General features: G+C 41.5%; 1 protein-coding gene across 1 annotated transcript in view; it reads left to right on the top strand.

Moving 5' to 3' along the window:
• The first annotated feature begins 6994 nt into the window (after window positions 1-6994).
• LOC135546590 (solute carrier family 12 member 9-like) overlaps window positions 6995-24119 on the top strand; it is a 55673-nt gene continuing 38548 nt past the window's right edge. Inside the window, exons 1-6 of the mRNA XM_064975152.1 lie at window positions 6995-7640; window positions 9899-10033; window positions 10416-10553; window positions 11167-11484; window positions 14103-14210; window positions 14348-14459. Of these exons, the coding sequence (XP_064831224.1) occupies window positions 7415-7640; window positions 9899-10033; window positions 10416-10553; window positions 11167-11484; window positions 14103-14210; window positions 14348-14459 (1037 nt within the window). The 5' untranslated portion in view covers window positions 6995-7414. The remainder of the gene's footprint in view (window positions 7641-9898; window positions 10034-10415; window positions 10554-11166; window positions 11485-14102; window positions 14211-14347; window positions 14460-24119) is intronic.

Genomic DNA, 24119 nt, shown 5'->3' with positions numbered 1-24119 from the left:
AAGCCGGCGTCAGAGCATGGTGGAATGTGGGACTCTGGTGACGGTGCAGGCCAAAGAGACTAAACAGGAGATGCTCACAACATACATCCACCCATACTCACACACATATGCACGCTTGGTAAGAAGCGCAGAGACGGTCTGGTACCAAGTATTACACACACACTCACACTGGCAAAACTCACACATAGTCTTACACTTTCATACATCCGATTCCCAGCCAAATAATCCCTCTTGTATTGCCTTCAGGTCTTTCCGAATTCTGGACAGAGACAAGCAGTGAAAATAAACCCAGCTGAAGGACCCTGGGTAGTAGCGTCAGTTCTTGGATCTCTCTTCTCCAGGTAAGTAAATGCGTAGCACATTGATGTCTAGACAAGGTGACTGACGACCAGTCTGTAAACCAGAAAAGGATTAGAACTAAACTGACATGTGGCTAAACCGAATGACATATTGATGATATTCAAAGGAGCCAAGTCCTGTTTCGCCGGTGCTCCTCATGTCAAAGTAAAGAAATTAATGAAGCGGGGTATTCGGTGGGTAGCTATGATCCTCTTTAAGTAGCCAATTGGTCACACACTGCTCTAAAACGGCCAGAGGAGTCTCTGTCACTCCCCCATTGCTGACCAGAAATTAGCTTGGCTAATAACTCACTAACTAGCAAAGAATATGAATAAATGTGCACACGTAGCTAAACGCTTTGATCTCTTAACACCACCTCTACTAACGACAGCTCATGCCTGTCAATGCAATAGAATCCTTCTCTGATACACTCTGCCTAAAACAAAACCAGACTTGTTTTGGTATGTTGCATTGAAAGGGGCTAATATTATGTTGATTCAATCACAATTCCCACAGTAGAGGGAATTGTTGATAGTGTAAACTAACGGGCAAAGTTCTAGTAAAGTTGAGTGAAGTTCAATCTCATGCGTCTCAGCACGGGCTGGTACTTCTTCTGTGTGGCAGTCCTGTGGGGAGCTGCGTGCCTGCAGGGGGCTTTAAGGAAGTACTATTTTATGTAAAGTCAATAAACATTTGTAAGAAATCGCCAATGTCTAAAAATACTAAACTAATTGCCGTTGATTGGAGGGATGAGGTTGCTGAACCAATAACAGTTGGATGTACTCATAAAGGCCAAAGAAATCTCTGCTCTTCACTTCTTTAGGACTTCTGTTCCTGCTGTTGTACATGTTTTCTTCTGAGGTACCCAACTTCCAGACCAGATCACTCAACTTTGTGTGCGACGTGCGCACAAGGTGAAACATGAACATCCTGGAGGTGAGAGACTTCATGGTGAGAGACTTGTCAATCACACAGAAATCTACACATTGTGTCTATCTTATCTGTTTTATGTATCTTTTATGTTTACTTGATCCATCCAGGTTGACTGTAGTGGTTCAGACCAACTCCCCTCCTCCCTTCAGCTACCCTGTGTCAGGATTCTAAAGCCATCCTGGGATCACAAATCTGTAAGCGTTTCTCTATAACACTTACATCTATAATGCTCTATAACACATAAAGTCAAAGTTGCAAATCGATTGTGTGTCACTCCCTAGCTGCAGCAGAAGCATGCTGAGGTGAGAGGGGCTCTGGGGGTGTTGTTGGACGGTGTGGGAAGAGTGAGAACACGGACAAAACTCAGCTGTCAGTCATCTTTGCTGGAGAGACTGGTGCATGGAATCACAAACTACCTGCACAGTCACCAACCTGGACATCACAGTGAGACGCACAGACAGAGGCACACACACACACTCACTCTCTTTCATTCATGCCAGCTCTCTCTCTCTCTTCCTCTCTCCCAATCTCCCCTCACAAACACTTGGCTGTGTGTCTGTTGGTCCACAGGGTGACAGACCCAGACCCAGGCTGTCCCAGCCAGCAGAGCCGGAGTCTGACCCAGGTGCTGCAGCTGTACGGCAGGCTGCTCCGGGGGAAGCTGGAGTGGCTCTCACTGGACCTCAGAGACAATTGCTTGGACCAAATCAAATCAAATTGCATTTGTCACATGCAATGAATACAACAGGTGTAGACCTTACCGTGAAATGCTTACTTACAAGCCCTTAACCAACAATGCCATTTTAAGAAAATATAGTTAAGAAAAGTAACACAAAAACATAACAATGCTATATACAGGGGATATCGGTACCGAGTGAATATGTGGGGGTTACAGGTTAGTCAAGGTAATTGAGGTAATATGTACATGTAGGGGGTGTCAATGCAAGTAGTTCTGGTGGCCATTTGATTAATTATTCAGCAATCTTATGGCTTGGGAGTAGAAGCTGTTGAGGAGCCTTTTGGACTTAGACATGGAGCTCCGGTATCTGTGGTAGCAGAGAGATATGTCTATGACTTGGGTGACTGGAGTCACTCAAGTGATGTACTGGGCCGTACCCACTGCCCTCTGTAGCGCCTTACGGTGGGATGCTGGGCAGTTGCCATACCAGGCGGTGATGCAACCTGTCAGGATGCTCTCTATGGTGCAGCTGAAGAACTTTTTGAAAATTCTGGGGACTCATGCCAAATCTTTTCAGTCTTCTAAGGGGAATAGGCATTGTCATGCCCTCTTCACGACTGTCTTTGTGTGTTTAGACCATGATAGTTTGTTGGTGATGTAGACACCAAGGAACTTGAAGCTCTCAACCCCCACCACTGCAGCCCCCTCGATGTGAATGGGGGCGTGTTTGGCCCTCCTTTTCCTGTAGTCCACTATCAGCTCCTTTGTCTTGCTCACGTTGAGAGAGGTTGTTGTCCTGGCACCACACTGCCAGGTGTCTGACCTCCTCCTTATAGACTGTCTTGTCGTTTTCAGTGATCAGGGATAATAGCCTTGGAGTCCTTCTAGCTCTCTCCCACTTTATCAAGGCTGAACTGGTTGAGGAATCTAGGGTGACCAGAAGACTGCACTAGCACTCCCTAGTGGAGGCTGTCTGTACTACATGGCAGTGTTTCGCTGCCACCTAGATTTATTGATGGGGTTAGCTCGCCCTCTTCTGGTGATATACATTATGACATGGTGCCGTACCTGTTGAGGAGTAGGTGCAATCTGTAGGCTACAACTGGCTTCTACAGAGCTCGCCAGTTTGTAGTCCTAAAAACTAGAAATTAGTTACTTCTGCCTCGTTCAACCATTCCTATGGGGGAAATGTGGAAAGAATGGGGTTAACACAGGTTTAGGAGATCTTATAAATTTTGTTCTATGAGATTATATCAGTCAGTTAACCTGACATTTCTGAATTTTGAAGCCTTTATGTGCATTATGTGCTAGTTTTGATTATATAAATGCATCAAAATTCAGAAAATGTGACGTTAGCTAATGAAAATGATCTCATAGAACAAAACGTTTATATCTCCTAAACCTGTGTTTACCACAGACCTTATTTTCAGCATTTATCCAAAAACCCTACAAAAGCCCCATTCATTTCCCCATTGGCTTTGGCCAATGAGCTATGGCAGAGCTTGTGCCTATAAAAAGACTCCATTACTATTGTGCTCTATCAGAAGCAGGCACTATTCGAGAAACCAAGACCAAAGAGACTGGACCTATGCTCTTATTAGATTAGAGAATTCTAACGACTTCTTGCCCTGACTTTAAAGTCCCTCAGTGCCAAATTGGAAGAAGACGTGCTATATTATTTTCTCAAATGGGAATATCAACAGAGTAAAGGTAGCCGAATATGCATGGATTTTCCCAGCCATGTCAGGAGGGAAAGAAACATCCACAGTGGAAGTATAGTTGGTTAAAATGGATTACTGCACTGGTTGGAAGAATGGAAGAAGAATATTCGTAAAAAGGCATACTTTTGAAGAATGAGTGGTTTGGAAAAAGTTGAGCCAAAAGACTGAATGAAAATGTCGAGAGAGGGAGAAAGAGTTTGTGTTGTATTCCATATGTATCTCTCTCTGGGTATAATGATTGATATTAAAGTGTCCTTGTCGAAAACAAATTGTTTGGCTATGTCGTGTTTTATATTGAAATATTATTTGCTTCTTATTTCTGTATTTTTTTTTATATGCATGATACAGACTGTTACATGGAATGTTATAACAATTAGCCCACCCTTGGTTTCTATTTATAGACTACATCAGTATAAGATTAAATCTAATCCAAGAGTGTGCATTTTGGGTATCAGTGTTGGACTCAGTGATTTATTTGGCCGTTTTTAGGTTGCAATTCCATGGTAAATAGAAGGATTCGCTAACCGCAACGGAATTACTGTTGGCACATTTATTCCAACGACACAATGTTACTTGTTGAGTGTGTCAGGTGTCAATTTTCGTTTCGATACAAAGTTTCCAGTAATAAGGAAGTAAGACATGAAGGTTTTTACAATGTAATATTTTAAGACGTAGCCAAAGTGCATTTACAAGTTGGAGAGAGTTGATTGGACGAACGGGCTGGATCATATGATCGGATGACAAACTAGAAAATCCTGGCGTCACATGATAAATCTAGTGAACGGATTGAGCTCCGTGAAATCAGCACCCTTAGCCCACCCTTCTATTTATAGACTACATCAGTATAAGATTAAATCTAATCCAAGAGTGTGCATTTTGGGTATCAGTGTTGGACTCAGTGATTTATTTGGCCGTTTTTAGGTTGCAATTCCATGGTAAATAGAAGGATTCGCTAACCGCAACGGAATTACTGTTGGCACATTTATTCCAACGACACAATGTTACTTGTTGAGTGTGTCAGGTGTCAATTTTCGTTTCGATACAAAGTTTCCAGTAATAAGGAAGTAAGACATGAAGGTTTTTACAATGTAATATTTTAAGACGTAGCCAAAGTGCATTTACAAGTTGGAGAGAGTTGATTGGACGAACGGGCTGGATCATATGATCGGATGACAAACTAGAAAATCCTGGCGTCACATGATAAATCTAGTGAACGGATCGAGCTCCGTGAAATCAGCACCAATAAGCAATATCAACGGGTCTCAAATAGCGCAAATCGCTTCAAAATAAAAGTCCCCCCGTTTACTTGCAGACAATGGGCTTCAAGTAAACGGAGGCAATTGCCGACTGACTGATCTACAAATCACCTTGCATAATAAATAACTACTTTGTAGATCAGTCACCATGAACCCACAATACATCGTGGGTTTGATGCTCTCGAACACGACCAGCATCACGAAAGCTAGCGCCATTAACTTGACATTATCATACGCTAATTTTCTAATAACAAAGTCCCCTGAAAAAATGTTACTTGACTGTTAGAGGAAGTTTTTTTAAATGTAAAACCACAAAACATATATAGTTTAAAGTCACTTAAACATACATTTATTGAAAAGACAAAAAATATAGAGCCTGGTTCTTTAGGTTTCTTCCCACAGCAGGTTCCTGATTTCTATGACGTTTTTCCAAGCCACTGTGCTTCTGCATCTTCATTGCTTGCTCTTTGGGATTTTAAACTGGGTATCTGTAAAGCACTTTTTGACAACTGCTGACGTAAGAAGGGCTTTATGAAATAAATGTGATCGATGATCTACAGATGTTTGATTCTATAACATTTATTTTTCTAGAAGTCATCATCATTAAAGGGGGGTATTTCAGACCCTCTACTAATAAGATCCAGTTTCATAACATGAAGATTGACCGCATAAGTATATTTTATCAGCAGAAAGCTACTGTGACCATTGACCAAAAAAATACACTGCTCAAAAAAATAAAGGGAACACTAAAATAACACATCCTAGATCGTAATGAATGAAATATACTTATTAAATACTTTGTTCTTTACATAGTTGAATGTGCTGACAACAAAATCACACAAATTGTGTGGGTTGTAGACTCCGTCTCATGCTACCGCCAGCATTCAAAAGTGACCAAAGCATCAGCCAGGAAGCATAGGAACTGAGAAGTGGTCTATGGTCACCACCTGCAGAACCACTCCTTTATTGGGGGTGTCTTACTAATTGCCTAGAATTTCCACCTGTTGTCTATTCCATTTGCACAACAGTATGTGACATTTGTCAATCAGTGTTGCTTCCGAAGTGGACAGTTGGGGAGTTACGTTGTGTTGTTTAAGTGTTCCCTTTATTTTTTTGAGCAGTGTACATTCTCATTAGAGGCCTTCATTACAAGATCCAGTGTCATACCAGGAAGATGAACTGCATTAACTACTTTTTTGTTAGTTGACCTATTTTCACTTATTAGCAAAATGTTTTTTTCATTATAGCTATCCACATCTAATTTCTACTCCACCATTTAAACTAGAGAAGTTGTCACCAATAAACATAGGTATTTTAGTATACTCAGACCCTCTACTAATAAGATCCAGTGTCATACCATGAAGATTGACCGCATAAGTTTGAAATTATCATTATTAATAGAGACCTTATTTACAGCGCTCTAAAAAATACCCTAATGACACAAATCTTCATGGCATTACACAAGATCCCATTAGTAGAGGGTCTGAGGATTCCAAAATACAATAGCAAGCAGATGTACAGTACACCAGATAATAACCTGGCACATAGGCTATTGCAGCATAGATACTGGGGACTGAGATAAGTGGGGTCAGGGGTCACTGTGGCCCCATCCAAAGTTACCCCTAGACAGGGTCAATGTGAAAATTTTCACTTCAAAACTTTAAAATTCTGTTCTGTCATGAGTTGATCGTAGTTAAAAAAAAAACATTTACTGTTGTCGGTATTGTGTTGTTATTGTGGCTGTTTTTTTTACATTATAATAAAACAAATAATCCCGTAAATCAATGTTTGTTATTTAATTTCAATAATATATTGTTTGTATTTTCAATAATTGTATGTTTAAGCAACTTTAAACTCACCCTTAACGGTGTAGGCCACAACTGGATGCATTCGGTTGTTCTGGCGATGGTAACAACTGGATGCATTCGGTTTGTAGGGATACAGTATCTTCAACCTTGGTTCCCTTCCACTGAAAACGTGGGAACTCCGCTCAGGTCTTTATTTTACCCCTGCTGCGTTAGGTTACTTGAGGGGGACTTTTATTTTGAACATTTGCTGTATGATTACGTGACCTAAATGGCACTAGCTTCATAATGGTCACGGATTGTTGGAAAGTGCCAACAAATGCGACGGGCAACTTTTACGAGAATGTGTGGCTTGTTATGTAGGCCCACTACAATATAGTGTTTTCTCTTATTTCGAGTGGGGTTAGGCCACACGAGGAGAAACTGTATTTCTGATGTCGAGGTAGGCAAACTATATTGATTAGCATTCAGATTGGCACGCACCAATCGTTACAATGTTGTTCAGCGTCTGTTGACATGATTTGAGAAAACAATGTCGTTGTAAAGTCATGCGCACTGATTTTTTTGCTTTAATGTTTGAGAGTGAACTCTAGAAACTAGCTTAGTTGAAAAAGACGACACAATTGGTGAAAGGGTGTTTTTAAGTTCTGGTTAGTCGTAGTAGCCAACAGCTGCTTTGCCATGTCGGAGAGGACACCACTCCTGCACTATCGCCTCTCCACAAGTGTCAATGAGCAGTCGGGGGAGCATCAGCCGTGTCTTCCCAGGGAGGCTGTGGAGCAGTCCCCGGCTTTTTCCAGACGGAAGTCGGCGCACCACAGCCGGACCAAAAAGCTCTCCACATTCTTTGGTGTGGTGATACCCACCTTACTGTCTATGTTCAGCGTGGTGGTCTTCCTACGAATTGGTGAGTAACGTTATAGCCTACTGTTATTTATTACAATGCCCACAAAATAGCTTTATAATAGGCCCATGTTGGTAACTTTGAGCCAGTTGTTGCCTGGAAACCCGACGTTGAATTGCATTGAATTCTACATCGGGCAGAAATTAGCGTTGGAATCTGGAAAGTTACTAGTAACTCTCACGACCCCTACAAGCCAGAATGTTAAATACAATGTTTTTACGTTAAAATATAATTTTATTCAACATTCTTGAATGACAAATGTAATGACAGGCCTGGTGGAAACACGTTTCGGCAAACTTTGCAAATGTCGACAAAACAAAATACGTTAGACAAGGTGGGATATTTTTGTTTCGGTAAAATGAATTGTGCAAGATCTAGGTGGAAACGATTTTATTCGCAAATATTGCTATAATAAGCATAAAATCGAAGTAAACTTGGGAGTCACGCGATGAGCTTAATACTAATTTCCAATAAATATCCAGGGGCTTAATCTGGTGACATGATCATCGATACTTGGCTGCCATTTGACAAAATAATATATTTTGTCACTAATAACTGCATCGTGTAGGCTATACTTGCGCTGTGCTGTTGGCTAGAACATGCGTGCAAAAACCGGAGATGGCTCACTCGCTATATTATTATTTTACATTTTTAGAAAACCATCAGTATAGTTGAAAATGTGATGGAAACCCATTTTTTTAAACGTTTTATTCGGTAGTGATTTATTTACATCTGTCCATCATTTTAAGGTAAATCCTGTTACGTGAATTGAACTCTCGTTTTATTATGTTGAGCATATTGCTTTTTTAAATAGTGTAAAGCAGTTTACCTGGTTCTACTCTCATTGGCCATTTTCTGGTGTTTTGTGATGGTCGGGCAGAGCACGTCAACCCTGTTAGTCATAGATGGACAGGTTAGACATTTACATTTTTTTTTTTGTTAAGCTTGCATTTAATTGTACCTCCCTGATGCACACAACAAGCTTCCATCCCCACTGTCACACAGGGATTTATGAATGATTTAAGATAACACTGTTAACCCTGTAACTTAATTTGGCACTTACTATAGTAATTTTTGTTTTTAGAGACGGGAACGTGTTGAACGTGCTCTTTATGACAGAATTTTTAAATTTGGTGATATCAAACACTTGGTGGAGTTACCCTTCTGCCACTTAAGTCCCTTGGTGTGTTACAGTACAAGGGTATGAACTCCTGAGAGTTGTTTCAAGTGGACTAACAATATGGAGTAAAATGTAGTTCTTGCAAGAAATGGATTATTTACTTGCGCTATAGCTTCAGTCTCGAGCAGTTAATCACATTCACATGATGCAGAGCTCGAGGTCCAATATCTCTGATGGAAATAATGTCATCCTATCCATAGTGTATTCACAAATAATCTGAAGATATGTTTACAAACACAGTCCCCATTCGTCAATGTCTCATCTGTTTTCTTTGTTCAGAGGTGTTTTATTCTACCACAGAGTTCTCATGGTAAGTACAGTGGTCTGTCGGTGAGTGTTCTCTCTTGCCTTGGTGTGTTCCACCCTCTGTTTTGCCCCGTCTCGTGATACCTCAGCTGCTGTGGTGTAGACACGCAAACGTTGAACAGCCACTAGTTTGAGAGACAAGAATCCCATTCCACAAAACATAAGCACTGCATTATACCTTATATGGAACAATATGGCACCTTCTGTTTCGATGCATAGTAGTGGTGTACAGTGAATTGGATGACTTCTGTTTCAATGCATAGGAGTGGTGTACAGTGAATTGGATGACTTCTGTTTCAATGCATAGGAGTGGTGTACAGTGAATTGGATGACTTCTGTTTTGGTTAAAAGCATAAAGTAACCTGTTCTGCATTTTGAGCTATTGTTGAATGTTGCAAGGAAGTGGTAGCATTGTAGAAGTTTTGTATTTTGCCATAGGCTATTGTCAGTCTAAACTGATTTTACTGTGTGTGACATTGAACAACATTTCTTAAACATAACTGGATGCCTTGGCATGGTGTTTTGATTAATAATTACATGATTGTGTAACTTCGCATGGGGAGGAGGGTCAAACTGCTGTCTCAACTGTATAGTGAAGGTGAAAGCCAATGAGAATTCCCCACTGCATGTTCTTGTTGACAATTACTGTAAATTCCAAGTTCCAACTTGCTGTAAGATAGTTGTTAAACTCCCAAACCCAGTTCCTGTTTGACTTTGAGATGATTTGGAATGTTAAACCATAGTGCGGTCCTTGTGTTCTCTCCTCTCCCGTCAGGTTTTGTGGTGGGCCAGTGTGGGCTGTATCAGGCCATAGCCATGTTCTTAGTGGCCTACTTCATCATCAGTATGACCGTGCTGTCTGTGTGTGCCATCTCAACCAATGGAGCTCTGGATGCAGGAGGGGCCTACTGTATCCTCCTCAGCAATACACACATAGCTCTATATGATAGATGTATAGACATGTCATTTCAGGCCCATTAGCTGCACACACACTCCTTACAGTGCTCTTTCAGTTTCATTAATGTACCATTGTATTCCTCAACATATAGATATTTGTGTGTGTGTCAGTGAATGGCTGGTATTGTTTTCACTTTATCTGCAAGACACATTGTGAGTGTGAGAGGAGGATGGGAATGAGTGTCTGTGCCTGGGCCTATTTCTTTCAGTGCCTGATGACATCCACATTTTAAAGGCCTTCACTTCATTATAGTGTCCACATACACTCTTTCTCTCACATATTGACACTCACTCTTAACTCCTGTGTATCCCAGCCTTAACCCCCTCCTCCCCAGACATGATAAGTCGTGCGTTGGGGCCAGAGTTTGGGGGCAGTCTAGGTGTCATGTTCTTCCTGGCTAATGTGTGTAGCAGTGCCCTCTATATCCTGGGTCTGGTCGAGGCCATAGTAGCAACTTTCGGGCTTCCAGAAGGTATACAGCCATACTCTCTACCTCTTCCTGCTTTGTTTGCGGGTCAATGTTTATTCGGGTGAATCTTGTCCTGGAGGCAGAGCTGGGTGATTTCCATTAGATGTGCCAGGGGCAAATTTGAAATTGCCAATTATTGTATACATTTATGAAAACAAATAACTTTATGATCTTAATAAAGGTAAGGCTTAGGCATAAGGTTGCCATTGTGGTTAAGGTTAGGTTTAAAATCTGATTCTATTACTTTTTGCTGTGCCAGCTAGTGACAACCCTGCAGAGCTGCCTCCAGTACATGATTCATCCCAATAAATACCAACCTGTGCTCTGTTTATATTGACAGACTACTTTTTTAGTATATTGTATTTGATCTAAATCTAATCTGCTTTGACAATGTCTGCACATGCATGTCATGCCCATTTTTAAAGCTTATTGAATCAAACTGAACAATTTAAATGGAATTGGATTATAACCCTTTGATCTTTTCATGGTCTGTTTCAACTATCACCTCATTCCTTCACTCCCTCATCTTCTCATCAACCCCCTCACCTTTTAACCTGCTAACCCTCTCACTTACCTCACCTTCTCTTCTCACCCCATCTCTCCTCTCCCTCTCCAGATGGGGTGAGCCCAGCGGGTTCCCTCCAGGTGTTGCCAGCGGGGTATTGGTGGTCGTTGCTCTATGCCACCGGCATCCTCCTCCTCTGCTTGCTTGTGTGTCTGGTGGGGGCAGAGATCTACGCCAAAGCCTCCTTCATCATCTTCCTGGTGGTCATGCTGGTGCTGGCCACCATCTTTATCAGCTTCTTCGCTGTGCGCCCGCGCATCATCCTCCTGCCCGCTGCTCCGCCCATCCTCAACGGCACGGGGCCACAGCCGCCGACCATGGCCAACTTCACCGGCTTTAAACTGAACACACTCCTGGGCAACCTGGATGGTGAGAAAGAGGGTCTGTCTGCGTGATGGCTGGGGGGGGGGGGTTAGTAGTGTGTGTGTGTGTGTGGTGCACTAATGTAAATGTGTGTGCTTAATGTATGTCATTCTAAATAGAATTGCACTTGATTTAAGCTGCAATAAACTTTTTGTGTGCCCCTACCAAATTCAAATATAATTGTGTGTTATAGATCTGTCATTTGCATTGAAAGCAAGTCTAAGAAGTAGTAATGTGTTCTATGTGTGCTATTTCTATGCTTCCCGTTAAGTTTCATTCGTCTTTTGCTTTCGGTTTTGTACACCAGCTTCAAACAGCTGATAATACAATATTTTTGGTTTATGGAATGTGTATTTTGCAGCAGTGTAGATGGTACAAGATTCTCTACACTATGCTTGCTTGTTTTCTCACATAAACTGTCATTTAGGTTTTTAGCAACCAGGAAATGGCTGAGTGATTTCTGCATAGTGCATCTTTATGGAATTTAATATAGCAAAGCATTTTTAATGTGAGTGATGTCTCATGTTTTATTTTAATTTTACCTTTATTTAACCAAGTATGCCAGTTGAGAACAATTTCTCATTTACAATTGCGACCTGGCCAAGATAAAGCAAAGCAGTGCGACAAAAACAAGAGTTACAAATGGGATAGAGATACTGGTGTGCAAAAGAGCAACAACCAACAAATAACAATATGGAGATGAAGTAGTTGGGTAGGCTGTTTACAGATGGGCTGTGTACATGTGCAGGGAATGGTAAGCTGCTCTGAAAGCTGATGCTTATTGATAGTGAGGGAGATGTAAGTCTCCAGCTTCAGTGACTTTTGCAATTTGTTCCAGTCATTGGCAGCAGAGAACCGGAAGTAAAGGTGGTGTTGGCTTTGGGGACGACCAGTGAAATGTACCTGCTGGAGCGTGTGCTACGGGTGGGTGTTGCTATGGTGACCCGTGAGCTGAGATGAGGTGGGGCTTTACCTAGAAAAGACTTACAGATGACCTGGAGCTAGTGGGTTTGGCGACGGATATGTAGCGAAGGCCAGCCAAAGAGAGCATACAGGTCGCAGTGGTGGGTAGTGTATGGAGCTTTAGTGACAACGGATGGCACTGTGATAAGACTACATCCAATTTGCTGAGTTTAGTGTTGTCATTTACAAAATAACCGCCATTGTCGAAGTCAAGGATCGGTAGGATAGTCAGTTTTACCAGGGTATGTTTGGTAGCATGAGTGAGGGATGCTTTGTTGTGAAGTAGGAACCTGATTCTAGTTTTAATTTTGGATTGGAGAATGAAAGTTTACAGTCTAATCGGACACCGAGGGAAGTCAGAACCGTCCAGAGTAGTGATGCTGGGTGGGCCGGTGAGGGTAGCGATCGGTTGCAGAGCAGGCATTTGGTTTTACTTGCATGTAAGAGCAGTTGGAGGCCACGGAAGGAGTGTTGTATGGCATTGACACTCGTTTGGAGGTTTAACACAGTGTCCAAAGGGCCAGAAGTATACAGAATGGTGTCGTCTGCGTAGAGGTGGATCAGAGAATCACCAGCAGCAAGAGCGACATCATTGATATGAAAAGAGTCAGCCCGAGAATTGAACCCTGTGGCACCCCCATAGACTGCCAGAGGTCCGGACAACAGGCCCTCCGATTTGACACACTGAACTCTGAGAAGTAGTTGGTGAACCAGGCGAGGCAATCATTTGAGAAACCAAGGCTATTGAGTCTGCTGATAAGAATGCTGTGATTGACAGAGTCGAGAGTCTTGGCCAGGTCGATGAAAACTGCTTTACAGTACTGTCTTTTATTGATGGTGGTTATGATATAGTTTAGGAACTTGAGCGTGGCTGAGGTGCCCCCATGACCAGTTCGGAAACCAGATTGCATAGCGGAGAAGGTGTGGTGGGATTCGAAATGGTCGGTGATCTGTCGTTAACTTGGCTTTCAAAGACTTTAGGAATGCAGGGCAGGATGGACATAGGTCTGTAACAATTTGAGTCAAGAGTCTCCCCTTTTGAAGAGGGGGATGACCGCGGCAGCTTTCCAATCTTTAGGGATCTTAGACGATACGAAAGAGGTTGAACAGGCTAGTAATGACAGTTATGCATACTTTATGGTGGCAGAATTTACTTGTTAATTATCTTAGACACACACACCAATTATAGGTTCAAGCCTCTTGTTTTGCTGAGTGTTTACCAGGGTTGTAATTAGTGGGTATCATAAATATCCATTGGCTCCCCATTTCCACCATAACCAACCAACCTCACTGAGCTGAGGGATTTATTTTCAGTGTGGAAATCAACCACATGATTACTCTGCTAATCGCCATAACTCAGTCACACTGGCACACACACACAGCCCCTTCAAAGACCCTGTTGTCAACAAAATGACACACTTTCTTTGCCATTGTAAAGCTTACCCTCCAATGAGAAGTGGGTTAAAAGTCAATGGCTTCATATGTAACACAAACTATACTTGAACCAGCAATGGCGAGAGATGGCATTTTTGTACTTTTTGAATTCCAAGAGGCATGCATGTTAATCAATTCCATTTTTTTTTGTGAAATATCTGAATTTGGGGTGGATTCGGACATGGAGCTGATTGAATTGATTTCTAAATCCGCCTCCCCTTCCCTAGCTGACTATGCTGTGGACTACACAACAGGAACTATGATGTCCTTTGCTACGGTGTTTGCTGTCATGTTTAACGGGTGCACAGGCATCATGGCTGGATCCAACATGTCAGGTAAGAAATGGATGTTTGATCAATGGGTGGAGAGATGGGATTTCTATTTAGCTGCTCAGTTTTGAAAGGGGACATTCAAGAGTTATCCAAGGGATCAGAGACGTGTGTGTCTGACCTGGTGTTGTGCTGTGTCCCAGGTGACCTGAAGAACCCAAGCTACTCCATACCTCGAGGAACCATCACAGCTGTCATCTTCACCTTCATAATCTACAACCTCCTCAGTCTGATGGTGGCCTGCTCCTGTGACCGGTCAGTCACACACACACACACACACAAGTTTGGGCATAATCTATGTAGATGAACACGCCTGTAACACGTACAGTGTATTCGGAAAGTATTCAGACCCCTTCACTACTTCAGCATTTTGTTACAATACGGCCTTAAATTTACAGGCTTAAATGGTTTACATCTTTTTTTCCCCTCATTAATCTACACAATATACCCCATAATGGCAAAGCAAAAAAATAGTTTTTGTGTGCAAATATATTAAAAATAAAAAAGATCACATTTACATAAGTATTCAGACCCGTTACGCAGTACTTTGTTGAAGCACCTTTGGAAGCGATTACAGCCTCAAGTCCTCTTCGGTATGATGCTACAAGCTTGGCACACCTGTGTTTGTGGAGTTTCTCCCATTCTCTGTAGATCCTCTCAAGCTCTGTCTTGTTGAATGGGGAGCGTCGCAGATAAGCTATTTTCAGGTCTCCAGAGATTTTTAGATTGGGTTCAATTCCAGGCTCTGGCTGGGCCACTGAAGGACATTCAGAGACTTGTCCCAAAGCCACTGTGTGTGTAGGGTCGTTGTCCTGTTGGAAGGTGAACCTTTGCCCCAGTCTGAAGTCCTGAGCGCTCTGGTTTTCATCAAGGATCTCTTGTACTTTTCTCTGTTCATCTTTCCCTCGATCTTGACTAGTCTCCCAGCCCCTACTGCTGAAAAACATCCCCATAGCATGATGCTGCCACCACCATGCTTCACCGTAGGGATGGTGCCAGGTTTCTTCCAGTCATGACGCTTGACATTCAGGCCAAAGAGTTCAGTCTTGGTTTCATCAGACCAGAGAATCTTGTTTGTCATGGTCTGAGATTCCTTTAGGTGCCTTTTGGCAAACTCCAAGCTGGCTGTCAGGTGCCTTTAACTGAGTGGCTTCCGTCTGGCTACTCTACCATAAAGGCCTGATGGGCGGAGTGTTGCAGAGATGGGAGAACCTTCCAGAAGGACAACCATCTCCAGAGGAACGAGGAGCTCTTTCAGAGTGACCATCGGGTTCTCGGTCACCTCCTTGCCCAAGGCCCTTCATCCCCAATTGCTAATTTTGTCCAAACGGCCAGCTCTAGGAATAGTCTTGGTGGTTTCAAACTTCTTCCATTTAGGAATGACAGAGGCCACCATGTTCTTGGGGACCTTCAATGCTTCAGAAATGTTTTGGTACCCTTCCCCAGATCGGTAACTCAACACAATACTGTCTCTGAGTTTTACAGACAATTTCCTTTGATCTCATGGTTTGGTTTTGCTCTGACATGCACAGTCAACTGTGGGACCTTTTATATAGACAGGCGTGCCTTCCCAAATCATGTCTAGGACTATTGCTGTGACAGTATTTCCACCACACAGGCGGTCATGTGTCATGAAGGCAGTCAAATTCCACGTGTTTAGTCACGGTAATTAGGCTTCTCCATGCTGTAATGCTGCTGATGGTCATTAGTAGCCTACCAAACTTGCCAACTGCCTGGTACTCAGCACTCTATCCGTCTAATCACTCTGACATCAATGCAAATGTATTCAAAAATGTAATCACACTTCATGAGAGCCCATGAGCTCATGTTGTGCAACATTTCAATAGGCTATGCAATTGCGTGAGAAAAAAGTGATGGCCTCTACTAAAAATAGGAGGATCAGCTTTCTATATGCTAGGCCTACTATATTTATTTCTAAGCTTTCTTAAAATGAAGCATGTTACTTATCTTTACAAAAGGAGTATAGCCTACCTGGCTGGCATGAAAATAAACCACGGGCATAAGTGTCCTCAGTTTGCTATTTTAAGTGCATACAGTGGCTTGCAAAGGTATTAACCCCCTTTGGCATTTTTCCTATTTTGTTGCCTAACAATCTGGAATTAAAATAGATTTGTATCATTTGATTTACACAACATGCCTACCACTTTGAAAATACATTGTTGTTATTTGTGAAACGAACAAGAAATTAAGACAAACTGAACTTGAGCGTGTATAACTATTCACCCCCACCCAAAGTCAATACTTTATAGAGCCACCTTTTGCAGCAATTACAGCTTTGAGTCTCTTGGGGTATCTCTCTATAAGCTTGGCACATCTAGCCACTGAGATTTTTGTCCCTTTTTCAAGGCAAAACCACTCCCGCTCCTTCAAGTTGGTTTGGCTCCGCTGGTGTACAGCAGTCTTTAAGTCATACCACAGATTCTCAATTGGATTGATATATTGGCTTTGGCTAGACTATTCCAATACATTTAAATGTTTCCCCTTAAACCACGCGAGTGTTGCTTTAGCAGTATGCTTAGGGTCATTGTCATGCTGGAAGGTGAACCGCCAACACAGTCCCAAATCTCTAGGGCGGCAGTGTAGCCTAGTTGTTAGAGCGTTGGACTAGTAACCGGAAGGTTGAGAGTTCAAACCCCCGAGCTGACATACAAATATACAAATCTGTCGTTCTGCCCCTGAACAGGCAGTTAACCCACTGTTCCCAGGCCGTCATTGAAAATAAGAATTTGTTCTTAACTGACTTGCCTGGTTAAATAAAGGTAAAAAAAAAAAAAAACGGTTTTACTCAAGAATTTCCCTGTATCATCCATCATTCCTTCAAATCTGACCAGTTTCCCAGTGCCTGCCAATGGGGAAAAACATCCCCACAGCTTGATGGCGTTCTTGTGGTGGTGAGAGGTGTTGGGTTTGCGCCAGACATAGTGTTTTCCTTGATGGCCAAAAAGCTACATTTTAGTCTCATCTGACCAGAGTACCTTCTTCCATATGTTTGGGGAGTCTCCCACATGCCTTTTGGAGAACACCAAACGTGTTTGCTTATTTCTTTCTTTAAGCAATGGCTTTTTTCTGGCCACTCTTCCGTAAAGCCCAGCTCTGTGGAGTGTACAGCTTAATCTCCGCTGTGGAGCTTTGCAGCTCCTTTAGGGTTTTCTTTGGTCTCTTTGTTGCCTCTCATTAATGCCCTCCTTGCCTGGTCTGTAAGTTTTGGTGGGTGGCCCTCTCTTGGCAGGTTTGTTGTGCCATATTCTTTCCATTTTTTAATAATGGATTTAATGGTGCTCTGTGGAATGTTCAAAGTTTTGGATATGTTTTTGTAACCAAACCCTGATCTGTACGTCTCCACAACTTTGTACCTGACCTGTTTGGAGAGCTCCTTGGTCTTCATGGTGCCGCTTGCTTGGTGATGTTGCAGACTCTGGGGCCTTTCGGAACATATATATATTACACACACTGGGGGGAAAAAGTATTTAGTCAGCCTGTAATTTTCATCATAGGTGCACTTCAACTATGACAGACAAAATGAGAAAGAAATATCCAGAAAATCACATTGTAGGATTTTTAATGAATGTATTTGCAAATTATGATGGAAAATAAGTATTCGGTCAATAACAAAAGTTTCTCAATACTTTGTCAATGCCAACAAAGGGTATATAACATAGGTCAAATGTTTTCTGTAAGTCTTCACAAGGTTTCCACACACTGGCTGTTTTTTTGGCTCATTCCTCCATGCAGATCTCCTCTAGAGCAGTGATGTTTTGGGACTGTTGCTGGGCAACACGGATTTTCAACTCCCTCCAAAGATTTTCTATGGGGTTGAGATCTGGAGACTGACTAGGCCACTCCAGGACCTTGAAATGCTTCTTACGAAGCCACTACTTCGTTGCCCGGGCGGTGTGTTTGGGATCATTGTCATGCTGAAAGACCCAGCCACGTTTCATCTTCAATGCCCTTGCTGATGGAAGGAGGTTTTCACTCAAAATCTCACGGTACATGGCCCCATTTTATTCTTTCCTTTACACGGATCAGTCGTCCTGGTCCCTTTGCAGAAAAACAGCCCCAAAGCAAGATGTTTCCACCCCCATGCTTCACAGTAGGTATGGTGTTCTTTGGATGCAACTCAGCATTCTTTGTTCTCCAAATACGACAACTTGAGTTTTTACCAAAAAGTTATATTTTGGTTTCATCTGACCATATGACATTCTCCCAATCTTCTTCTGGATCATCCTTTGCTCTCTAGCAAACTTCAGACGGGCCTGGACATGTACTGGCTTAAGCAGGGGGACACGTCTGGCACTGCAGGATTTGAGTCCCTGGCGGCGTAGTGTGTTACTGATGGTAGGCTTTATTACTTTGGTCCCAGGTCATTCACTAGGTCCCCCCGTGTGGTTCTGGGATTTTTGCTCACCGTTCTTGTGATCATTTTGACCCCACGGGGTGAGATCTTGCGTGGAGCCCCAGATCGAGGGAGACTAGCAGTGGTCTTGTATGTCTTCCATTTCCTATTAATTGCTTCCACAGTTGATTTCTTCAAACCAAGCTGCTTACCTATTGCAGATTCAGTCTTCCCAGCCTGGTGCAGGTCTACAATTTTTTTCTGATATCCTTTGACAGCTCTTTGGTCTTGGCCATAGTTGAGTTTGGAGTGTGATTGTTTGAGGTTGTGGACAGGTGTCTTTTATACTGATAACAAGTTCAAACAGGTGGCATTAATACAGGTAACAAGTGGAGGACAGAGGAGCCTCTTAAAGAAGTTGTTACAGGTCTGTGAGAGCCAGAAATCTTGCTTGTTTGTAGGTGACCAAATACTTATTTTCCACCATAATTTGCAAATTCATTAAATCCTACAATGTGATAATCTGGATTTTTTTCCTCATTTTGTCTGTCATAGTTGAAGTGTACCTATGATGAAAATTAATTTGGACTATTTTGTGTATGTCCATTACATGAAATCCAAATAAAAATCTATTTAAATTACAGGTTGTAATGCAACAAAATTGGAAAAATGCCAAGGGGCATGAATACTTTTGCAAGGCACTGTAGATGACATGTATTTTTTTCCCCGCTGACCCTGTGTCAATACAGGTGCATGATAATGGTCCATTCTAAATCAAATTTCACACATATACATTATTTAGTATATGTAAAGACAAGATTCAATCAAGAATAGTGACAATATTATCCTATCACTTGTGAATTATGTCTCTTGGGAATGATGCCCAGCATAAGAAACAATGCTCTTTTTTTTGTGTGACTTTAAAAAAAATCAGTCGCACACCTCATGTAGCCTAGCCCATGGGCCTACGGCCACACAAAGGGGATGCCGCCATGAAATTCTAGGCATCAAATTGTGAATGAGTGACTGATGTAGTGTACAGCCTGGACAAAAAAAAACAAAGCCGAGCTCATGCCTTTCAAGCAACTTTTTTCAAATCATCATTAGTCGCGTCATGCAGCCTTACAATGTATAAAAGATCAAAACCTATAGCCCAACAGTTGTTCGAACAACTAAAGTTACATTAATAACTCTAAATTAAGCATATAGGAATACCTATTTCTTTGTTAACCGCTCAACACAAAATAGCCGCATGTGCGCACTTCCTCCAGTCTATTTTATTCTGTTCCATTGTATTCAACATACTATAAAATAATGCGTTCTAAGCAAATCTTGTCAGCGAAATGAACTTGTCGCCTAAAGACATTTTGCATTGCCAGATCAGGACCGAAGGACAACTCCGAGTATGCTATTCAGTTCTTCTGAAATAGACTACATTTTCTTCATATCATGCTTCGTTAGACCTGTCTAAAATAAATACTGGATATATTGTGAAGGTGTAGATGTTCCAAAGGTCTGCATCAAAGTAAAGATGCCTTAATCGAAAAGGTCTCAAGTAAAAGTCACCCAGAAAAATACTACTTGAGTGAAAGTATTTGGTTTTAAATATACTTAAGTATCAAAGGTAAATGTAATTGCTAAAATACACTTTAGTATCAGAAGTTAAAGGTAAAGTATACATCTTTTCAAATTCCTTATGAAGCAAACCAGGTGGCACCATTTTCTTTTATTTTTTAAATGTACAGATCGCCAGGGGCACACTCCAACACCGACATCATTAACAAATGAAACGTGTTTAGTGAGTCGATCAGAGGCAGTAGGGATGACGAGGGATGTTCTCTTGATAAATGGTCTAATTCACACAATTTTCTTTCATGCCAACCATTTAAAATGTAATGAATACTTTTTTCACTGTCATTATGGGGTATTGTATAGATTAATGAGGAAATGTTTTTATTTAATCCATTTTAGAATAAGGCTTTAACGTAACTGTGGAAAAAGTCAAGGGGTCTGAATACTTTCCGAGTGTACTGTATGTTCACATACAGGTGCGCACACCCGATCCAATTCAAACTCGTCTCAAATTTGCACTCAATGAACGACTCACATTCTCTCTCCTACTCACACACGTTCTCTCACTCACACTCCCGTCTCTAGCTCAGTGCCAGTGTGCAGTATTGATGTGGCACTGAAGCAAGTGTTGCCAAAGTGCTAAACTGACATAAAAGGACCATAAAGGAGCATTGGAAATCAATACAGCCATAAATTATACTCCTCCCTGTCCTCCCCTCTGCCTGTTTTACCGTTTCCCCTCCTGAAATTGATGTAGTTGTGGTGTTGTAGTCATTAATGTTTTCATTTGAAACAGTGGTTAGTGGTAGTTGTAGGCTAATCTTAGTGTGTGTTTGAGTGTGAAATTAACCTTTCACCTTTTCAAATTGGCACCACCTGCTAATCACATGACCTCACGAGAGGGCTGCTTCAATGGAGGCAATGAGACCCTGTTCCCATGAAGTGTGGGTGGTTTGGTTCTTCTATCTATAGACCTAAAGTCCCCACAAGGATAGTAAAACAAGAATAATGTCCCCTCGTGGGGACATTTCCCACATCCCCATGAGAACAAAGGCTATTTTAAGCTTATGTTTTAGGGTTAAAGTTACAATTAGGGTAAGATGTTAGGGAAAATTGGATTTTGAATGGAAATCAATTTTAGGTTCACACGAGGATAGAACAACAAAACGTTTGTGTGTCCGGGGCATTCATAGATGAGTTGTGGAAGTAGTCATGTGACATTTTACCCCACAAATAGAAACGAGAAGTGGTATGAGGAAGTAAGAGTAGATCAGACATTAGCAGCTAGAAATGTACTAATTCATTGACCATGTTTACATGCCCACAAATATCTCGTTATTCGGGATACTCAAGTATTTTGTTTTTTGAGTTAAACATCATATCCCTTTTACAATAACCCTAAAAAAGCTTTTATCCCGGTTATGAGAAACCCGGAGAAGATGCCTGGGATATGCAGATCTTAGATGGGATACTGTGGCATGTAAATATCTTCTCCTGTTTACTGTTGTTTCGCTGTCTGCGCAGGCTTAGTTTCACTTATCATGGGTGTTGTGATTATTCTTTTTCATCTGATTATCAAACAAATGACTTAAAAAGTAGGCTCTACCTGCACAGTTCCATCCACCATAATTCCATAAGAATGTATTTTGCTGATACACCATAGTCTACTGGACGGTATAGCTCACTTTCACCCCTAATTTAGATATGTTTCTGCTTATATAATTTTCAGCACTTGGTAGGCCATTTGTCAACTATAGCTTCTTTTCTGTCATAACTGGTTGCCCAGAAGACCAAAATAAGTATTGCTCACCAGAATGTATTTCATCGATTAGAATGAATTGCAGTATAATCCAGTTAACACGGTGAAGTTGTCTGTTTCATTTAGGGACCGGGGAGAAAATGCAATAACTCCAGAACAGTGGAATGATGTCCAAATGTCATCAGTTTGACTGGTTTTATGGAAATGAAAAACTGAGAAAACGATGAACTGTTTCTGATAAGACTTCAGTTCTTCTTGGGTGTATATTTTATCTGGTTGAAATACTGTCTGCTTTGCATAAGTGCAAAAGATAACTTGCACGTACTTTCACATTTTCTCAAGAGATGCTGAAAGACACATCCTATTTCTCAACTCCTGTTCTCAAGACACAATTAACATTTGTTCTAATTTTTGGCCTGCTACAAGAAATGCATAATTCTACAGGAGTTAATATTATAGTACTCTACATGTGAGGTTATAGACCTACAGATAGTCTCTACATTTCACTTACTATTCCATTTAACCCATATGACCTTAAATGAGGAATATTCATGGGTTCAGGGATATCAAAAGTACATGTAAACAGCTTATCCCGAATAAGACCTCAAGCAGGATATGTGCTACTATCTGGAATACTGTGTGCATGTAAACGTGTTCCGGGATGGATACTGTAGTGGTTGATGAGACCCATCGGGTCATGATATCCTAGGTGGTTGGTTTCTACACAATCTAGATCATGAGGGAAGTGGCATTCAGGACTCGTAGAGGCACATGTGCGTTTTTACACTTTGAGGAAATTCAGAGTATATTTCGATCCATACTTCAGGATATGAACAACAGGATAATAAGAATGCATTTATTTCTCCAGTAGGTTCAGTTATCTAGCTGTATCTTTATCTGCTGTGGTTTAGTGTTGCTTTCTTTATGTTGGACAGGGCCTGGCATGCAGTGGAGTGTGACTTTATTGGTCTTAGGTAGTTCGACTGAATGGAGGAAATGTATGAATGATACTGCCTCCAAGGTCCTTTTATAGTACTTGATGGGGTCTCAACCATATCTAAACCTTTTACTGAACTGTCTTAATAGTTACTGCACATGTGAAAACACGCTGACTGCTCCTCCAGTAGTACATAGAGTATAGTAATGCGTTGAAGAGGATGATGGGAACCTGACCAGGGCTAAAGCACCACTTCATCTTGCCTGTTACTGGAAACAAACTTTTTTCTGGCCAGGGAATTCCACATTGATTATAACCTCACTCACCAGAAGGGCTGTATAACATCCTTGACTAGAGGTAAACTTCATAAATGCCAATTTACATTACGAAACAGTTACACCCTTGTCACAATGGTCACAGGTTATGTCTATCAACAATATGCCATGTTTTTTTGTTGTTGAAAGTAACATGTGGCTGTCAGTTGTAGGATCCAAAAAGAGCCCAAAGTTTTTCCTATTCAAGTCACTTTTCCAGAAAAACCCATGTTGCTCGTGCATCTGTCACCAAAGGAAAAACTTGTATCATATTTCTGATATTAACTTTTAAAGTAAACCTGTCACCACCGTCCCGGTTCATGTCATTAAGAAACAGACTAAATAGATTACTGAGATTAAATAGGAAGAATGTGTATTAAAGCCATCAGTCAACGTCACATCGAGACATTGCTAAATGCCAAACACCCCCATCGTCGCCAAGCATTGCCATAGCAACAACATATCGTTGACGGGAAAGCAGTTGAAGGCCGGTCTGGGTCAGTGATTCTCACTGAAGAGGAACAACTAGAAGCTTTTTGAGTTAGATGTTATTCCCCTTTTGTTAGTCAGAAATGGATTAACATGGTAGCAGTATCCCAAAATATCCAACAGGTGGCGGTCACACCATCTCACAAGATGAGGAGCTCCCTATGTGTTTCAGAGGTCAAGAGGTTTCTTAGGCTGCGTTTACCCAGGCAGCCCAATTCTGATCTTTTTCCCGCTAATTGATCTTTTCACATCAGATTTTTTTCATATCTGATAGGTTTAAAGACCAATTAGTTGGAAAAAGATCAGAATTGGGCTGCCTGGGCCTTACTGATACAGAAACGGTATAACCTTTGAATAAAGCCCAAATAAATTGCTCTCCTCTTCAACTAGTTATTCTGCGTTCTTGGTAAAGACATTGTGTTCACTTAGTGGATGTCAGGGAGATTAAGAAAGGGTTTTCAGATCTACAGTTGTTTCCTTTTGGGAGATT

The sequence above is a fragment of the Oncorhynchus masou genome, chromosome 9 (genome assembly GCF_036934945.1).
Source record: "Oncorhynchus masou masou isolate Uvic2021 chromosome 9, UVic_Omas_1.1, whole genome shotgun sequence".
NCBI lineage: Eukaryota > Metazoa > Chordata > Actinopteri > Salmoniformes > Salmonidae > Oncorhynchus > Oncorhynchus masou.
The sequence above is the reverse complement of the archived record's forward strand: the minus strand, read 5'-3'. Positions and strand labels throughout refer to the sequence as shown.